At 52.7% G+C, this 18215-nt stretch overlaps 1 protein-coding gene across 4 annotated transcripts in view; it reads right to left on the minus strand.

The window, feature by feature from the left end:
- Positions 1-9709: 9709 nt before the first annotated feature.
- The window catches only part of PRKAG2 (protein kinase AMP-activated non-catalytic subunit gamma 2), a 261692-nt gene continuing 253186 nt past the window's right edge, over positions 9710-18215 (minus strand). For all 4 annotated transcript variants that reach the window (XM_039230753.1, XM_039230754.1, XM_039230756.1 and 1 more), the window contains 2 exons: positions 15641-15734; positions 9710-10460 (listed from right to left, as the gene is read on the minus strand). In XM_039230753.1, the coding sequence (XP_039086684.1) occupies positions 10429-10460; positions 15641-15734 (126 nt within the window). In that variant the 3' untranslated portion in view covers positions 9710-10428. The remainder of the gene's footprint in view (positions 10461-15640; positions 15735-18215) is intronic.

The raw sequence follows: 18215 nt of genomic DNA on the forward strand, positions 1-18215 counted from the left end.
AATAAGAAGTGGAGGGGGATAAGGAAAAAATAATCAAAAGGAGGGAAAAAGAAACAAAATAAAGAAATGTAAATAGAAAACCGAAAATACACCCAGAATAAAAATACATCAATAATTATAACAAATGGACCAAAATGGTTTAGTCTAAAGACAAAAATTGACAGAATGGACTTTTTAAAAAAAATCCCACCATGTGATGATTACAAGAGACGTGTCTAAAACATAATCATACAGACAAATTGAAAGTAAAGGCTATTTGGAATGACTAATGAAATAGACTATCCCAAATACTGACCAAAAGAAAACGATGCTGCATTGATATAAAACAAAATAGATTTTATTTTATTATTTTTTAATTGCTTATTCTTTTTTTTAAAAAAATGTTTTATTTATTTCTGAGAGAGCGTGAGCAGGGGATAGTCGGAGAGAGAGGGAGACACAGAATCCAAAGCAGGCTCCAGGCTCTGAGCTAGCTGTCATCACAGAGCCCGACCCAGGGCTCGAACCCACGAACCGCAGGATCATGACCTGAGCCGAAATTGGACGCTTAACCGACAGAGCCACCCAGGTGCCCCAAAACAAAATAGATTTTAAAGCTAACCATCACTATGGTTAAAGAGTCTCTAAATAATTATGAAAGGTTTCATTCACTGGGAACATGTTACAGTTCAAAACTTTTATGTAGCTAATAACATTCTGTTTATGCAAAATATGTTAAGCAAAACTTGACAGAATTACAAGAAGTTGAAATCATACAGGATAATTTAATACCTTTTAATAATTGATAGGCAAAGTAGGTTTTAAAAATCAGTAAAGACAGGAAAGATTTGAGTGGTAGAATTAGCAAAGTTGTTTCACGGCCACCTATAGCACGTTCTCAACAGATGAAAAGAAATACACATTCTTCTCAGACTGTATAATCCATCTATGAAAATTGACCTTGGAGAGTGTCATAAAACAAGGCTCGACACATTTCCAAGAATTTCTCCTATCGACCACATTCTCCAACCACAATGCAATAAAGTTAGAAATCAGTAACAAAACATAGAAAGAGAGCCCCATACATTTGGAAAGTAGGAAATACACTCCTGCATCACTCATGGGTCAAAATAATAATCATGCTACAAATCTGGGTGCCTGGGTGGCTCAGTCACCAGAATTAGAATTAAGCGCGTCCAATTCTTGATCTTAGCTCAGGGCTTAGTCTCAGGTCATGAGCTCAAGCCCCAAGTTGGGCTCCGCACTGTAACCCTACATAAAAAAAGAAAAAAGAAAAAAAGCTACAAATCAAAGCATATGGGATGCCATGAAAGGGAAAAAATGGCCTTCAATGCTTACATTAGAATAAAAAACAAAAGGCTAAACGTTAATGAGCTTAGTGACTTATTTAAGAGGTTAGGAGAACATATAAACTTAAGGAAAGCAGAAGGAAGGAAGTTAAAGATCTAAAAAACGGGTGCCTGGCTGGCTCAGTGGGAAGAGCATGAGATTCTTGATCTTGAGGTCGTGAGTTTGAGCCCCACATGGGATATAGAGATTCCTTACATAAATAAAACTTAAAAAAAAAAAAAAAAGACAACAGAGTTAAATATTATTAATGAAGTAAAATGTTAGTATTGGAAAGAATAACACTGACAAACATCTGGCAGTGCAGCACGTCTAGAAAGTCATTAGTCCAGATGGAGGGAGGAGGAGGGCAGGGCCTGGGAGTCAGGTTTCTAAGAAAAAGAAAACAGGGGTGGGGTGGGGTGGGTTAACTTATGCCTTTGTGAGGAGACTAGTGTTTGTTGCAGAGTTTGGAGGTGAATTAATGGTAGATGATGGAAAACTAAGCACATGAAGGAATGACAGCTAGGGGCCAGCGAAGGCTGGGAGGAGGCAGGTTGGGGTTAGCCAGGACCCTATGCTTGTGTGTGTGTTGGGGGGCCAGATGGGGGCAAGGTGGGGGCCGCGCAGGGGGCAAGGTGGGAGTCTGCTGGGGGCCGTGCATGGGAGGGGGGTTCTGGCTAGGGCTGTGGGGGGGTAGAGTGGGAGGGGGGAAGGGGTGGAGGGCAGAGGGGGCCTTGAGGGGTAGTGTGGGGGTAGGGGGCAAGGGTCCGGCCGGGGCGGGGCTTTTGCAGGAGGACAGGGGCGGGGGTAGGTGGTGTCCGGCATGGACAGTCGAGTCAGGCTGGACGAGGAGTCAGGGTCGCGAGGGGTAGATGGTGAGGGCCGGCCGGGTTCGGGGCTCACAGGGACCTGAGCCAGAGGCTCAGCGGAAGTGGTGGTGGCTGGGGAAGGACTGGCCCCCCCCCGCCCCTGTCACTGTTCAATGACTCGGTGACCCTCACGTGAACTGGCGGTGGGTGGGCAGGAGGGCTCCGCGCTGCGGGGGACGCCGGTGCCGTCATCTCCCTGCCCGGCAGGCCGCTCCCGCTGGCTCCCGCTGGCTCTTTAGTTTCACCAACCGAGTGGGGAGCGGTCCTTCTCCAGCCGATTTGCAAATAATAGAAGTACACACTGTGTTCTTTTAAAAAACTGTTTACAGTTCTTAAAAAAGCCTATTTCAGAAAATAGCATTTGGGTCAACTAATTTATGGTATAATAAATAGAACCATCAGGTACGCCAGTATAATGAACAAATCTCAGTTATTCATCCCTAAGTGTTGTGTCAAGGCGTCTGAAATCTCTCATACGGTTGCTTTGGAAGACAAGTTGCCTCTCGGCGCACTAATAATAGTAGCTGCCCTATTTCCCACCAGTGCATTTCAAGAGCTCCTGAAAACGGACCTCGGTCGCCAGTAGAAAACCTCCTGTTGGCTTTTTTATTCTCAGCTCTGTCTTTCCGTCCGTGTATTTCAATTCTAATGTGTTAAGATAAGTTACTTTCAAAAGGGAGGCAAATGGCTTTACTTTGATAACATTTTTTTTGGTAGAGTTTTTAAAATGACTCTTTGTGCTCCAGCACCTTCTCAGCACCTAGCTTTGTCACGTGGCCTTCTCTGTGTGTCCTGTTCCCAGGGCTGCAGGCACCGGGGGAGGGCCCGCCCTCCTCTGGTGTGACCTCGCTTAACTTGATCATGTCTGCAAAGACCCTATTTCCAAATGAGGTCACGTGCACAGGGACGGGGGGGGGGGGGGGGGGGGGGGGGGGGGGGGGAAGACTTCAGCAGATCTTTGCGGAGGACACAGCTGAGCCTGTACTGGCTGTTTAGAACTGGGATTAAGAGCACGGGAGTTGAGGGGCGCCTGGGCGGCTCAGTCAGTTAAGCATCCGACTCTTGGTTTTGGCTCAGGTCAAGATCTCACGGTCTGTGAGTTCAAGCCCCACGTCGGGCTCTGCGCTGGCAGCATGGAGCCTGCTTGTGATTCTCCTGCTTCCTTTGTCTCCCTCTGCCCCTTCCCCACTCACCCTATCTCTGTCTCTCTCCGAATAAATAAACTTAAAAAAAAAAAGAGCTTGGGCTTTGGAATTAGGCCTGTTATCAAGTCCCACAGCCCTTGAATTGGAAGCGGTACCAGCCCGGCCAGGTTATGGCTTCCATGCTGGTGATGTCCACCTCGGATGTCGTGTGAGAGCGAGACAGACCACGTGCGCAGGCCCTCTCGAGCGCCCGGCAGGAAAGGCACTCGGTGGTCCGTGGCTTCTCCTCTTCCCGCCTTTCCTCTGCATTGTCCTTGTTTGTAGCTCTAGTAATTATTAATAGAAGGGGGTCAAAACGGGCCTCATCCAGAAGTGAGATCTTAGCAAGACCTGCAGGTGGTGAGGGAGGTGGCTGAGCGGGAATCGGGGGTGGGGGGGGAGGCCGGGGGGGTGCGTTCCAGGGAGAGAAAAACCATAACGTGCAAGGATGACGTTCTCCTTTCAAAATGTTCTCGCCGCACACTGGAATGTGAGCTCCTGAGGCCAGAGGTCTGCCGTGTTCACAGACGTGACCCTGCCCCTCAAACGGTGCCTGGCTGGCAGTGGGTGCTTTGTGCGCAGCTAAATAGTTGCTACAGAAATTAATACCGAAGCCTAATTGATCAGGACTGAGCAACCCTTCTCTTTGATGTGGCTCTGAAGAGTAACAGGGACCGTGGGGGCCGCCCAGGCTTGCTCGCCCCAGCCTGGTTTGCTGGAAACCTCCCCCCAAGGACCATCCACCTGTCCCCTCCCACCTGACGCTTATAATTAGGAATTAGCCCAGGGCCCGTTCCTCAAACAGCACTTTTTTTTGGTGGTGGGGGAAGGTGTTTCTGGAAATGGTTTCAGCTGTCAAAAAGAATACATGGGGTAAAGAAAGATGGTACCTGGGAATTCTCACAATATCATGGAATGACTGCTTCTGGATTTGAAGAGGCTCAGAAGTGAATTGATCGAACCCTCCGTTCCTTCTGTGCAAGCGTGAGGGGCTGGCTTGGTGCTCGCATCTCTGGTGTGTTCCACTCCCCGCTCCAGAAACCGGCCTCGTTTTTCTCTCTGAGCAGGTGTTGTTGTCTTATTCCTCCATTGTGCTCCCAAGAGAAGGGAGCATGTCCCGTGTGCTCTGTCAGCCCTCTGGTGTCCCGGCTAACCAGGGCAGCCCTCTCCAGTGGCCACGGGCACCGTGGGGGTCTGCGGGCCTCCGTGTCCGCTCGTCTGAGAAGGCAGTGCCCTTTGTGTTAGGAAGCGAGCAGGGCTCACGCTCTTTAGGGACCTGCCCCCAGCATCCTCTTCCGGGCTCCCTGGGTAGGAACCCAAGGGTTCAGGCAGAGAAGAAGGCTGCCTCCGAATCCGTAGATGGTACCCCGTGCTCTGTGGGGTCTTTCTACCTTTATCAGGTAGCCTGGCAATGTAGGGAACAGCTTCCCGCGGTGGGAGCATGTCCCCCGCCCCGAGATCCTACTGGATGTGCTGGCCTTTCCCAGCCACTCGTCCAACTTTGGACACACATCCCTGAAGCACCTCTCCGGTCCAGAGGCGCACTGGCGTGGGGGTGTGGAGAGGAGCAGGGACTCGGGGGACACCACCTGCCGCTAGCATGAGCGAGCCCTTTAGCGTTCGGGGAGCCCACTGACGCGTAACTGTGTGTTGTGTGCATGTCTCGGTCTCAGTAACTGCACAAGGACCAGCCAAGCCAAGAAGGTGAAGGATTTTACAACCATTTTCTGGTGCACACGGCATTACTGAGAAGCAGATCTTCTTTAAAAAAAATTTTTTTTAATGTTTGAGAGAGAGAGAGAGAGAGAGGGAGACACAACTCAAGGCAGGCCCTGAGCTGTCAGCACAGAGCCCGATGTGGGGCTTGAACTCACGAACCGTGAGATCATGACCTGAGCCGAGGTCTGATGCTCAACCAACTGAGCCACTCAGGAGCCCCTGAGAAGCATCTCTTCGGACCTGAGATGCGGGAGGGCGGGGGGAGGGAGGCTTAAGCACCGTCCGCTATCCAGGAAGGAGGCAGGGTGGAACAGGCCCGCAGAAACACAGCCTGTGTTGTCAGAGGAGGGAAGCATCCATCCGCGGGCTGCAGAGAGTCCTGGGGAAGTCCAGGTGGAGGCCATGAAGGTAGCATTCGACTTGGCCCTTGAGAGAGCAGTTGAGTATCTGCAGGTGAGAAGCGTGGTGAGGACCAGCTCAAGGCCGGTGGGCAGGTGTGGGAGGACGGGGAGCCTGCAGGTGGGAGGCTCAGCGTGAGGGGAGGGCTTCGGGGTCCCGGTCCCCACTGCCGGGGCCTGTGATCCTTTCTGAGCAGTGAAATGAACGGATGAGATTTTTGGTTTAAAAATGCGGCTTAATGGCTGTGACGTTGGAAGGGTCAGCTTTTCGGGCTTCTCAATCTGAATGCATCCGGAGGCCGTCAGAAACAAGGCCTCTTGAGGAGGTCTTTTCAAGGGGAGGGGTGGAGAGGAGGAGGGGTCAACAGCCCCGGGAAGATTCAGAGGCTGCGGAAGACGGTGAGTCCCGCCGGAGGCGCCTGCGGTGGGGGAGGGCTTGGCGGAGGTGTTGGCTGGACAGGAGCTGGGGGGCTGGGCTGTGGGTAGACGTTAGGGTTTCCTGAGTGTGACCTGCTCCCCTTCCCCTGCGCCAGGCAGTGGGGAGGACTTGCGGCCAGATGGGAGGTGACCCCACGGCTGGGGCGCCTTGTGGGCCAGGAAGTGTCTTCAAAGGGTTGGCAAGGGGGCCCTTGGGCGTGCACGTGCCACGAGGCGGGGGGGACCCCCACCCTCTCCAGATCTTGGCCCGCCAGGAAGCGGCCAGGCCTCGTGGGCAGCAGTTTGACGTTCGCACTTGGTCTTTGCAGCTGAGGTTGTGGCCGGCCGTAAGCAGCCCGGGGCTTGGCTTTGGGCCAGTGCGTATTTCTCCCAGGTGAGAACGTGCGGGAGGGAGAGTTCTGCACCTAGAGGAGGGTCAGAAGCTTCTCTCCTTTGGGCTGTGACGGTGGCCGGAATGGGTAAGGCAAATGGCCTGTGGCAAATGAGCGCCCGTGGTACCTGGCAGTGTTCACCTGCGTTCTCTGATTCGTTGCAATGGTGGGTGGTGGTCGCTCTCTCATCTGCTGGAGCAGCAGGAGGGGGCGAGATGCTCGTGACCTTGGCGAGTTGGGGCAGGTGGGAGACTAAGCCTGCGTCCCCTACTTCTGGGCAGTAGGCTCCCCTTAGGCTCTGGTCCCCAGGAAGACCAGGTGATTGTGATTCAGGCCTTCCAGAGAGGGGAATGCACAGTTGAAATCAGAGCAGCGTTTTCTTGTCTTCAGATTCTGACCTGCAAGTTCCTTGGAGGTGGAGGTCAAGCAGCACAAGCACAGAGGGTTCTAGAGGGAACTAGTATCTGGCTTTTTGCCGATCTCCCCGCAGGAAGGATCCTCAGTACCTTTGAGAGCCAAGTGGTAATTTCATGCCCTTGTGTAGGCTGGCATCTGAAGGTAAATTTTGGGTAGTGTGGGAAGTCCAAGAAATAAACTGGGGCTATATCCACAATGTGAGGGAACTTAGGGGTTTCCTTTGAATGTGTTTGAAGCATGCTCTTTATGTAGCCTTACAACTCTGTCAGTTTCACAGGGAATTTTAGGTGAAAAACCCATTTTGGAACCTGTTCTAGATTTCTTAAAAGAAAATAACAGTGAAACTTCCCTTCCATGTATTTCCCTGCGGTTGGAGTTTTCTCCTGAAAATGCTATTATGCAAAACAAAATTCTCTTTTTGGGGAAAGTGCCTTGGAAGTAAACGCTATGAAATAAATCTACCTGTGGATTATTTTGGTCGTCCCCTTTCCCAGAAAGGCCGCCTGCTCAGGTTTTTCTCTCCCCCAAACACAGATGGACTCAGTTAGGAAGTAACAAGGGTAACTGACACCCAAAAGATCGTTGATTGTTCGGGGCAGTTTCTAACCTCCTCACTTGCTGACACCTTGGGCTGGAACTCGTGTGCCAGGGGCTTGTGTGCAGCGTCTGTGCCCTCTGCCCACCCGGGCGGGGCCAGCGGCACATCCCCATCCTGACAAGCAGAAGGGTCTCCACTTTGCCAAATGTGTCTCCCCCCGCCCCCCGGTGGTCCCAAATCTCTCCTGGCTGAGAACCAGCTCGTTTAAGAGGATTGTCTGCTCACGCAAATGTTTCTCTAGGAAAATACAAGAAATGTTAGCAGTTCACTAAATCTGTTCAGTTTTCCTTAGAGATTAGAATATGAAGCGGGACGGATGCCTCCCCCACTTCGGGCGCAGAGGTGGGGTTTGTGATACACTCTTGCTTTCACATTCATCACGCATCAGTTGTTCCCAAGCCTCTGGGGGCTGCGGGCTCCTTGTTGGTGCGAGGGTGTTGGGGCCTCCATGGGTACTGGTGGCGCAGTGAGCCTGCCACACGAAGGGGAGCCTGGCGGGGACGGGACGCTGCGAATGCGTGGGGCGCGCCCAGCAAGGGTTCCGAGGTGGATTTTCTCCGGGCGTCTAGGCTTTTCCCTTAGAATTCCGCCTTCATCAGGATTCTTCAAGTGCCCCTTTCCTTTATTTCTAGAAGGGCACCGAGAGGCACACTTCCTAGAATCCAGTCTTTATTACTTGGCGGAGACAAAATGCTTAGGTAACAGCCCTGCGTCTGAGAAGTGGTCGCCCCACTCACGCCGGCGCCTGGCAGGGGGCAGGGTGCACTAACTGCGGCCAGGCGTTTGCCCACCCCACCCCAGCCCTGCCTTGCTGGAGGGCCGGAGGCCTGCTGGTCTGAGCGTGCCTCGTGGGAAGAGAGAAGGGGAGCACGTTTCTTTGTAAATGGCCCTGTGCTGTTTTCTGAATGGGAATGCACAAGGAAAATTCCATATGCGGTGTAGTCTGAGCAGCCTCATGGGTGCGTCACAAACCCGGGCCGACTGAAAGCAGATGTTTTGAGTTTTAAGACTGTGGTTCTACCAGCTTCGTGACTGTTTTCCTTTCTCCCGAATATTTCCATTGACCTAAGTCACAACCCCAATTGTTGCTATGGGGAAACACATATATTAATATATGTATACATTATATAGTATATATAATATGTACACATTATATATACTATATAATGTATATATGTTCTCACAGTTGGCCTAACTGGGAACTGAAAAGTGACAACAGAAGAAAATCTGTGGGTTGATTTTTAATCGAATATAGTCTGTTTAAAAATGGAGAGATATTTTGTGAGTCATTAAGGTTTCTTTTTCTTTTTTAAAGAATTTTTTAATTTAAAAATGTTTTATTTTTTTGAGAAAGTGTGTGTGTGTGGGGGGGAGGGGCAGAGAGCGAGGGAGACACAGAATCTGAAGTGGGCTCCAGGCTCTGAGCTGTCAGCAGAGGCCAGTGGGGGAGGGCTCGAATCCACAGACCACGGGATCATGACCTGAGCTTTGGTCAGATACTTAACTGACTGAGCCACCCAGGTGCCCCAAGATTTCATTTTATTATTTATTATTTTTTAATTTTTTTAAAAAAATTTTGAGAGCGCACAAGCAGGGAAGGGGCAGAGAGAGGAGGACAGAGGATCTGAAGTGGGCTCTGCACTGATAGCACAGAGCCCGACGCGGGGCTTAAACTCATGAACTTTGAGATCGTGACCTGAGCTGATGTCGGATGCTCATGTGACTGAGCCACCCAGGCGCCCCAAGATTTTAATCTGTACCCCCAACGTGGGGCTCGAACTCACAACCCCAAGATCAAGAGTCACATGTTCCTCTGACCAATTGAGCCGGGCTCCCCAGGTTTTTTTCTTCTCTGATGATGGAAAAAGGGATATGAGAATTCATGTTCTCCTTCACTTGGCGAGGAACATCTAAGTGGGAAACTTCATGAAGATTTTTAATTAACATGCTGAAACACATGGTATTTTAAAGGACTTCTGGAACAAAGTGGTTGATAGTAAGATTTATTTTAATCTTTCAATCTGCCAAAAAAAAAAAAACCACCCCGAAAACAGAAAAGATCAAACTATACTCCTATATATACAGTGCGGACATTTTCAGAGCACTTACATTAGGAATCATGGTTTCCCTTCAACCACGTGATGTACTGCATGTGCCAGGACAGAACTGACACAGACAATCGCGCGGCAACCACACGGACAACGTGAGTCCACGTTCAGTACACAAGACCTCTTCCTGGTGCTCTGTGTGCCCCTGACCGCCGTCTGACCCCCGCCTCCCAGAGCACCCTCTCACACGTGCTGTTAGAACCTTCGGCCTTTCCCTTCCAACAGCAGCTATTGTAGAAGCCCCAGGCTTTCCAGATCCAAATCTAAGGGAGACGCTGGCCATTTAAAAATAACCGCCGGTGGTTTATTAATGGGCAGGGAGAGGCTTAGCCACCAAGATGTGTAAAAAAAAAAAAAAACAAAAAAAACAAAAAAACTGCATGAGAATAAAAATAAATAAAGCTGTCATCAAGCGGTTTTGTTTACACTGTAGTTGGGAACAGACACTTGAACAGAAAACTGCCGTTAAAAGTTTTATAAAGTAATTATTTATATCCAAATCACAGCGGTTTGACAAATCTAAGGAAAACAGAACTGATTTGGTGAAGGTCCAGAGACTGTCGCGCCCCAGCACCGTGTAGCTCCAGCTGTCCTGGGCAGCAGTGATGACAGATCACGTGTCCTGACATAAGGCACTAGGTCTGAGAGGCCCTGCACTCGCCTTATGTCTGATTCCCTGTTCCAGAGTGGTGAGTTCTTTGAAATGAAAAATAAAAACTTCAGGACACAGTGCACTTTAATAACATACAGCGTTTGAAATCGCTCAGACGAGGGTCTGAGAGCAGTCTTTTAATGCAAGCCGGAATCTTCACACACACAAAATCGGTTTCTTATGCTCCGTTTTCAACACCACTGGAAAAAAAAATACCCATCACTAAACCCTGATATACGTCCTCAGCCATCTGACGGTCTCGGTCACGGTCTGTGTGCGTGAGGCAAAGCGTGACCCGGAATCTTTGCTCAAGTTCTCCCACGAGGGCTCCTCGGCTCACAGCGGTCATTCTGTTTCTGTCTCCTTTTGTTTGGCACCTGTCGGGAGATGGAAAACAAAAGCTTCAGACCATGTAACACACGCTGCAGCGGGCCAGCCTGCCCCCAGCAGCGGCGGCCCCACGCCGGGGTGGTTCTCACCCGTGCCCCGCCGTGCCTCAGGAGAACGTTCCAGACCCTAGAGGCGGGGGAGGAGCAGGTGGCTCCAAGCTCCTCACCACCGCACCCCCCCCCCCCCCAAACAGCAGCTCACTTCTAGTCCGTGTTCGGGGGCCCAAGTGTTAAATATGCAAGATTTAATTTGGAAAAGAAGAGGGTTCTGGTGCGGACGTTTGTAAAAGAAAGCGCGCAGTGTGTCTGCGTGAAGGTGCAGGCGTTGGTGTCGCACAGCCGGACCTGGCTCACTGCGCTGTGCGGCCAACCTGGTTCTTACAGACTGAGGGGCTGTGGCCACCTGCATCCGGCACGTCTACTGGGACCATTTTCCAAACAGCATTTGTTCTGCGTGCCTGTCCCGTTTTGGAAATTCTCCCGGCGTTTCAAACCTTTTCACGACGATACCTGTTACGGTGAGCGGGGACCTCTGTCACTATTGTAATTGTCGGCTGGCGGCCTGAGCCACGCGCATGCGGTGTGTTCCCACCACTCCGCTGGCCCGTCCCCCACCTCTCCCTCTCCTCGGGCCTCCCTAGTCCCTGAGATGCAACAATACTGAGATGAGGCCAAGGGAACAACCCTGCCGTGGCCCCGAGGTGTTCGGGTGAAAGGAAGAGTTGCCCATCTTTCAGTTTGTATCAAAAGCTAGAGCCGATTCCGCCCAGTGATGTCCAAAGCTGGGCCTCTTTCACCCAACAGCCATCCCCGCTGTGAACGCAGAGGAGACGCTGGCGAAGGAATGGAAAGCGCTCCTCCGGGGACCACACGGATGGAGGAGGGCAGCGCGGGCCCCCTGCTGGTCCGGAGAAGGTCGCAGGGGTCGGGACAGAAGACACCACCGGCCACTTGTTCCCGGACGCCAGAGCAGGGCCCCAACGCTCTCCCTCTCCGTGAAGGCGGAGGGGGGAGGGGGCTGCAGAGGGGAAGCCTGAAGCGGGCGGAGGTCGGCTCGGGGGAAAGGAGGCGTCTCCACAGCACAGAGGTGCCGGCCAAGCGGCAAGTTCTCCGGAAGGTGCAGCGGGAACACCGACGACGGGCCGGCACCGCGTGGACACGGCAGCCTCCCGTGGGAGGGGCGGGCCGGGACCGTCACAGCCAGAGAGCAGACGTCCGGGCCTGGCCTCAACGCTGCAACGGCCGGGCTGCCTCCCCTGCAGGGGCCACCGCGGCCGGTGACCTGGGGCGGAGGCCGGTGCTCGGCGACCGTCCTGCAAGTCCGAGGGCCCCCGAGGCCCCTGCGAAGTCCGCCCTGCCCGCGCTCCGTACGCGCGCCTGTCCACACCGCGGCCTCCCGAAGCGTGCAGGTCGGCTGCCGAGTTCCACGGCTCAGCGAAAGGGACTCCTTTCCACACAGGCTGCGGGCGGCCAGCGCCCCGGGTCACAGGCAAGCGCGCGGCCGGAGGCGGGCGGGATCGAGGCCCGTTCACGCCTGCGGCCACCGCACCGTCCCGCGGCCCACGGCCCAGGCCGCCTGCCGACCGGCAGGTCTGGGGGGTCGGCGTGCGTTCCACGGGCGACGGCGGCCGCGCCTGGTGGCTCCTCGGATGCGTCTGGGCAAGGGCGACAGAACCCCGGCGAGGGCTCACCGTCCTGGGTGCCGCCAGGACGTCCGTGGTCACGCGGAGGGGCCGGAATGACCACACAGTCGGGAGTCGGGAGGAAGGGGACCCCGGCCCTCCTGGGCGGCCGGGAGGGCTCGGGGCCGCGGGGGCGGCGGTCACCGCGGCCGGACGCGGCGGAAACAGCACGAGACCCGGCCCGCAAGTGGAGCCTGACGAGGGGACGCAGGTGCCGGCACCTCAGGACGAAGCCCGGACAGACGGACGAGGAGGGGCAAGGAGGGCGGGTTCCTGAGAAGGCGTCTCCTCCCGGCGGAGACGCTGTGAAGACGCCTGAGCGGCTCACCGAGGATCCGGAACGTTCCGTCGGCCTGGTCGCCGAAGCGGCGGCAGGCCTGAGAGGACACGCGGGTTCTGGAAGAAGTTCTCCTCCGGGGAAAGTGCTACCGACGGCCCCGCCCGCCGCAGGGAAACCGCTCGTGGCGGGAGGAGCCGATCCGCGTGGCGTGGCCGACGTCCCGCTGCTTCTTTTAAGACGCCGCACAGCCACCCGGCCTTCGGCGCCCCACCTACCCCACCCGGTCGGCAGCCTTCACCCCCGGCAGGACCCCCGCCAGCCGCTGGGCCGCGTGTTTCAGCAGCCGAGTCTCTGGGCGCGCACCTCCCAGGCCCCGGAAACCCGCGCGGCCCTTCCGCTCGCCTGACCCCGGGGGCCACTGGATCGCCAGGGTCCGGCCCTGGCCCACGGGATCCCTGAGGTGTGCCCGTGCATACTCCCAAAAGGTTTAACACACACACTAACACGCTCACGGGTACCTGCCCGCATCTGGCTAGCATATTTCCAAGCGGGCTGGCGGGAGCGCTACTGATTTTCTCAGCAGCCTCTCTCATTCTCTCTTCAGGTGCAAGACAACTTTTGAAAGAGATGAACAACCTATCAAAAATAAGGGCCTAAAAAACTGTAGAAACATTTAACCCATCATTTGTTCACTGGCGGTGTGCGCGCATGCTTGGGTTTGCCTGACAGTCCACGTTTTACAAGGAGCTGCCGCTAGAGAGAAAACGTTAAGTCAAATCCGTTGAATCCATCTCCTTGACAGAGGACTGTGTCCGCTAGCTGGCGACCAACCTTTGGTGGCTTTTATTCACGCAGCAGCGGACGCTTTCTCAAAGTGCCTCCTGCCGGCGAGTCCCATCAGGCAGCGCGGCCCGGGCTCTGGGGCCTTGTCGCCCGCAGACGGCTTCACCTAGGGGTTTGGTTTCAACCAGAGTGAGTCCGGAAGGACGTGTGTCAGCCTGCTGGCTCGCCGGCTCACTGGACCGGGGCTCCGTCAGCTCCTGGGGACACGGGGGTTGGGCCAAATCCCGTCCTCACGTATGGCAGCATCTGAAGGGCTGCTGGTCGGAGGCGGGCAGGGCCCGTGTTCCAGGGTCTCGGAATGTCCCGGGATGCAGTTTTTAGGGCCACGGAGCCTTTTTCCTAAATAGGTTCTACACACGACACACCACACCACACCACACCACACCACGGAGAAGTCTAACTCAGCTACTATCTTTAGAACGTTATTTCTATGGCAACGCACACACCAGTTCCGGCTGTGGAACACGGTTCCTCCCCACAGAGGAGTATTAATGACTTGGAATTTAAAAAATCTGATGTGGATGGAAATGTCTCCAGTCCAATATCCTCCTCCGTTTTTTTAAACAAACATTTTCACTTACTATTTTAAAGTAATCTATCTCTGCGCCCAACGTGGGGCTCGAGCTCCCAACCCTGAGGTCAGGAGTTACACGCTCTACTGACGTAGGCACCATGGCCACCACTCTCGTCCTTAGGGTCTGTGACACTATGTGCCGAGAGGCTAAAGGCCGTGATCAGTTTACTCTGGAGTTTGTGATGCACAAAGACTGGGCCACCGGAGCCAGGGGTAGGAGGGGAGAGGCGGCCGAGATAGGACCCTGCTGGGCAAACATGTGCCCTGGGCCCGGCCAGCTGCCCGGGAGAGGGGGCCTCTTCCTGATGGTGCTAAGTTACATGCCTGCAAGGCTGAGCCTGTCCTTGACGAGGCCCTAACCAGCGTGCACAGGAGCGCAGTCACTCTCGGTGGGTCTCGCCCACCCGACGCTGTGTGTGAGGCCGAGCAGGGCCGCGTAGGTGCGCTGCCAGCCGGGGAGCGTCCCACGGCATGGGGGTGGCGCATCTGCCGGCCTTCCGCTAGTGGTCTGGGATTATTTCCAGTCTGCGCCTAGTACTGGTAATGGGGTCGTTCAGAGTCATTTGCCTAATACAGGTAATGGGGTCAGAGTCATTTCATGGCCGTTCCATGATGACGAAGGCTATCAAGAGTTTTAGGTTCCCTAACACCGGCCACCGGAAGTGACTGCACGAGGCCGTCTCCAGGGTTTCCGAGTCCGCGGAACCCCTCCTGGTGCTGCTTCACTGCCGGAGTCCTGCCCTCGGCGTCCGCACAAAGAGGAGGTAATGTTTCTCGCTGGTGGCAGGGACTCCTTTAAGATGGGCATCTGGGGGCACTTGGGTGGCTCAGTTGGTTGAGTGTCCGACTTGGGCTCAGGTCATGATCGAAGGGTTCAGGAGCTCAAGCCCTGCGTCGGGCTCTGTGCTGACAGCTCAGAGCCTGGAGCCTGCTTCCGATTCCGTGTCTCCCTCTCTCTCTGCCCCTCCCCTGCTCACACGGTCTCTCTCTCAGAAATAAAACATTAAGATGGGCATCTGTAGGTTAGAAACCACCTGGAAATTAGGCGTGGTTTGACCTCTGACCCAAAGAAACATCGATACCGTAGTGCACGTCTTGGCACAGGTCAGTCTGGCCCAAGGCTAGAGGGTTTGTACTTCATGGGGTGGGAAGGGGAGGAGCAGGCCGGGGAGGGGGGGGTGGGCGCTGGTGCCTTTAGGACCCCTAAGCCCACCTCTCACTACTCAACATGGCACACAGGAGACAGCACCCCTCTCTTCCTGAACCCCCTCCTCCCCTCTCCCTGCATGCTCTGGCCTGAGCGCTTGCTCAGAGCTTGTCTGGCACAAAATGAGGTTAAGCTACCAACGCTGTTTGGGAGGTAATGCAATTTCCATACACTGTTAATGGAAGAAAGTTTGTTTAGGTCTTCTGTTTTATACTCAAAATACTAGTAAGCTTTTAAGGAGGAGAGCAAAGAATGTCCCTCCTATCTTTCCAGGTAGTCGTCCTAAAAATAAAGCAGAACTGAAGCGATCTTCGCTTCTGAATGGGAAGGGTTAGGATAGGCAACAGGCCCTTGATTATGTAGGCGCTGCTGGTCCTTGACAGGAGGCGCCTCAGGCTCCTTTCTGTGGGCGCCTCTCTCCCCCAAGCAGAGCAGGACAACAAAGACGAACCACACAAAAGTGAAGACGCTTTACAGAGGAGCGCACGAGAAGCCGAGCTCTGTGCATGGCGGTGAGGTAGCAGCAACCCTCCCCGCCCTGCCTCGCGCACCAAGGGCAAGGCCAGCAGCGGGCACTCGTACCTGCGGGAGTGAGTATCAGGGCCTGCAGGATGTCCGACAGGGAAATAATACCCACGATGCTATCTGCTTCGTTGACTACCACCAGCCGATGCACCTGCAAACAAGAGGGAAGTGGGTCGCGGGTCAGAGTTCACAGTTTTGTAATGCGCGTTAGGGAAACCGTACGCGACACGATGAACACCTCCCACAGACGGGAGATGGGAACAGTGCACGGAAGCACGGTCTTCGGCTCTAAGGCAAAATGCCGGGCTTCCTTGCGGGAACAGTGGCTGCGTCCCGCCGTTTTCAGGTTTCAGCCAGTTAACTAACGTGTGAGCGATGCAACCCAGAACGTGGAACACAACGTAGCCGTAATCTCTTAAACCGAAGTTCTCCGTTTTTTGAGGTTGGATCTCAGTTTGTAGTAACGCTCAGATACTGATGTACGTGGGCAAGACGTCCAACCAAATGAGAGTACAACAAAACAGGTCACAGCTCTTCATTTTTCTATGGTCTTTTCTCTCTGAAATTCCTATGTAATATGCTGAGTCCAGAGGATAAGTGAACTATGATTAAGTGAAATGGGTTATATGTGGGCTTCACACCTCTCTGACATCAGCGCTTTGGGGGGCACAGGAAGGAGATGGAAAGGGAAGGAAATTCTGTATCTTTGTCTCTGATACTGTGTTGGTGATGCTTTTCACGTACAGCTTGCTTTGGGTTAAAAAAAAATCACTTTTGTCCTCTTTTGCATGACAACGTAACTTTTAAAAGTCTCTTAGAGCATGTGATTCTTATCTCACGGTTGTGAGTTTGAGCCCCATGGCGGGTGTAGAGATGACTTAAATAAACTTTAAAAGTTTCTCAAAAAAAAAAAACTTAGGGTCGTCAATCATCCTGTGATATAGCCCAATTATTTTACTAGAATTCTCAAAACAGTGGCTTGTATCTAGGATCAGCGGGTGCTTTCTAGTCTATACTGGCCACATTTTGTCGTTAGCGTTCAATAATGCTAATTACAGAACTCTCTTCTGAACTACTGAAGGTCAAAGGGCGGCCATCTCGCCCAGAGAATGAACTCTACCAGGCAGAAATGACTAGCAAAAATACTTTCTTGTCATTTGTTGCTGCGTCTGAACTAGTGAACACGGTGTGAATATAGTTACGTCCTAGAAACAAACTAAATCCTTGCTGAGACTGTATGCCCTTCCTCCCGACAACCGTCTTGAGGCTAAAATTGGCCTCTGTCCCCCAGCAGAGTTTTCTGGGGAAAGAAATTATTTCAGTGGGCAGGGGGAGTCAAAACGGATAGCCTGAGAAAAGTGTTAAATTACATCCTTTTCCTCAATGACCTATTTCCTATTACAGAGAAATTTCTAGATTGTGCTGAAAAGACAAGCCAGTCACTATTTTCTTTAACCTGAGAGTAATACATGCTCAGACACAAGTGCTCAGGACAGAGGAGCGCTGTGTTGTGGCCCCACGTTGACCAGAGCTCTGCCACCCAGGAACAGCCACCGGTCCTGCTGGGGTGTGGGACTTCCTGGCCTCCTTTCCAAACACATGTATGCGTGTAAATGAATATACTCATGCTAGATCTAGTAAGTGGCTTTTTCTCTTGGTAATACATTGTTAATGCTTTTTCCATTTCTTCCAGAGCATCTCTCATCATTCTAAAGGATTCCATCACATGGATGTCCCTTGTCCTTATAAATAATTAGGAAGAGAGGTCTTACCTATTTCTGCTTATGCTCTTCAAAAGGCCCATAATTGTACAGACCTTAGTAAAAAGTTAAGATGTATTCCTGAGTTAGTTAAAGCTCTTTGGAAAACAAGAGTGATGGATGTTAAGCTAAGTGGAAAGAGTTCATATGGAGATTCTACTGAAATACATTTCAAAAGCTGTGACAGTGGTATCTGGGGGGTGGTGAGGGGTCCCCTCAGGTGAGCCCAGGGCAAGGCGGGCGTCTTCAGCACGCAAGGATGGAAATGGGGCTGCGTTTCTCCAAGATGGCTTCCGGAAGGGCGCCACCCCTGCTTCACGTGAAATGTTAAGAGCGCCTATTAGTAGCCTAAGAAGCAGGGACTTTTCTTCCTGGACTGTATGCTCCCATTTATAATAAGAATTACCAATGCAGATGGTAATCATTATCATTATGAATTGACTGTGCCTACTTTGGGGCTGTTCCAGAAAGAACAGTTACATCCTTCAGTCCTGGAGAGTGATAAACGGCTAACACTCCCTGTGTTATAAGGAAGGGAAGCAAGTGGGGACGCCAAATCAGATACGGTGCTGATCTCGCTCATCTTTTATCGAAAGCGTTATCCGAAGTGTGTGCAAAACCCTCACGTACACGGGCACCTGAGTGCGGAGGGTCAAGAGACGAAGCTATTAGACCATCTGCTCGCTATTCTCTAAGTCAGGAGACGGAGAAAATTAACTTAAAAAGATCAAAGGATGTTTTGATGGATCACTCCCTTTGTTGCAGCTATATGTGATTACTACACAAGTTTAAGTTTAAATTCACAGACCTAAAGTTCTAGGGACATTTCTTAATTATGTGCTTTATAAGCCGTGGAAGTTTCTTACCAGTCT

This window comes from Hyaena hyaena, unplaced genomic scaffold, assembly GCF_003009895.1.
Source record: "Hyaena hyaena isolate Hyena2069 unplaced genomic scaffold, ASM300989v1 scaffold_50, whole genome shotgun sequence".
In the NCBI taxonomy this organism is placed as follows: domain Eukaryota; kingdom Metazoa; phylum Chordata; class Mammalia; order Carnivora; family Hyaenidae; genus Hyaena; species Hyaena hyaena.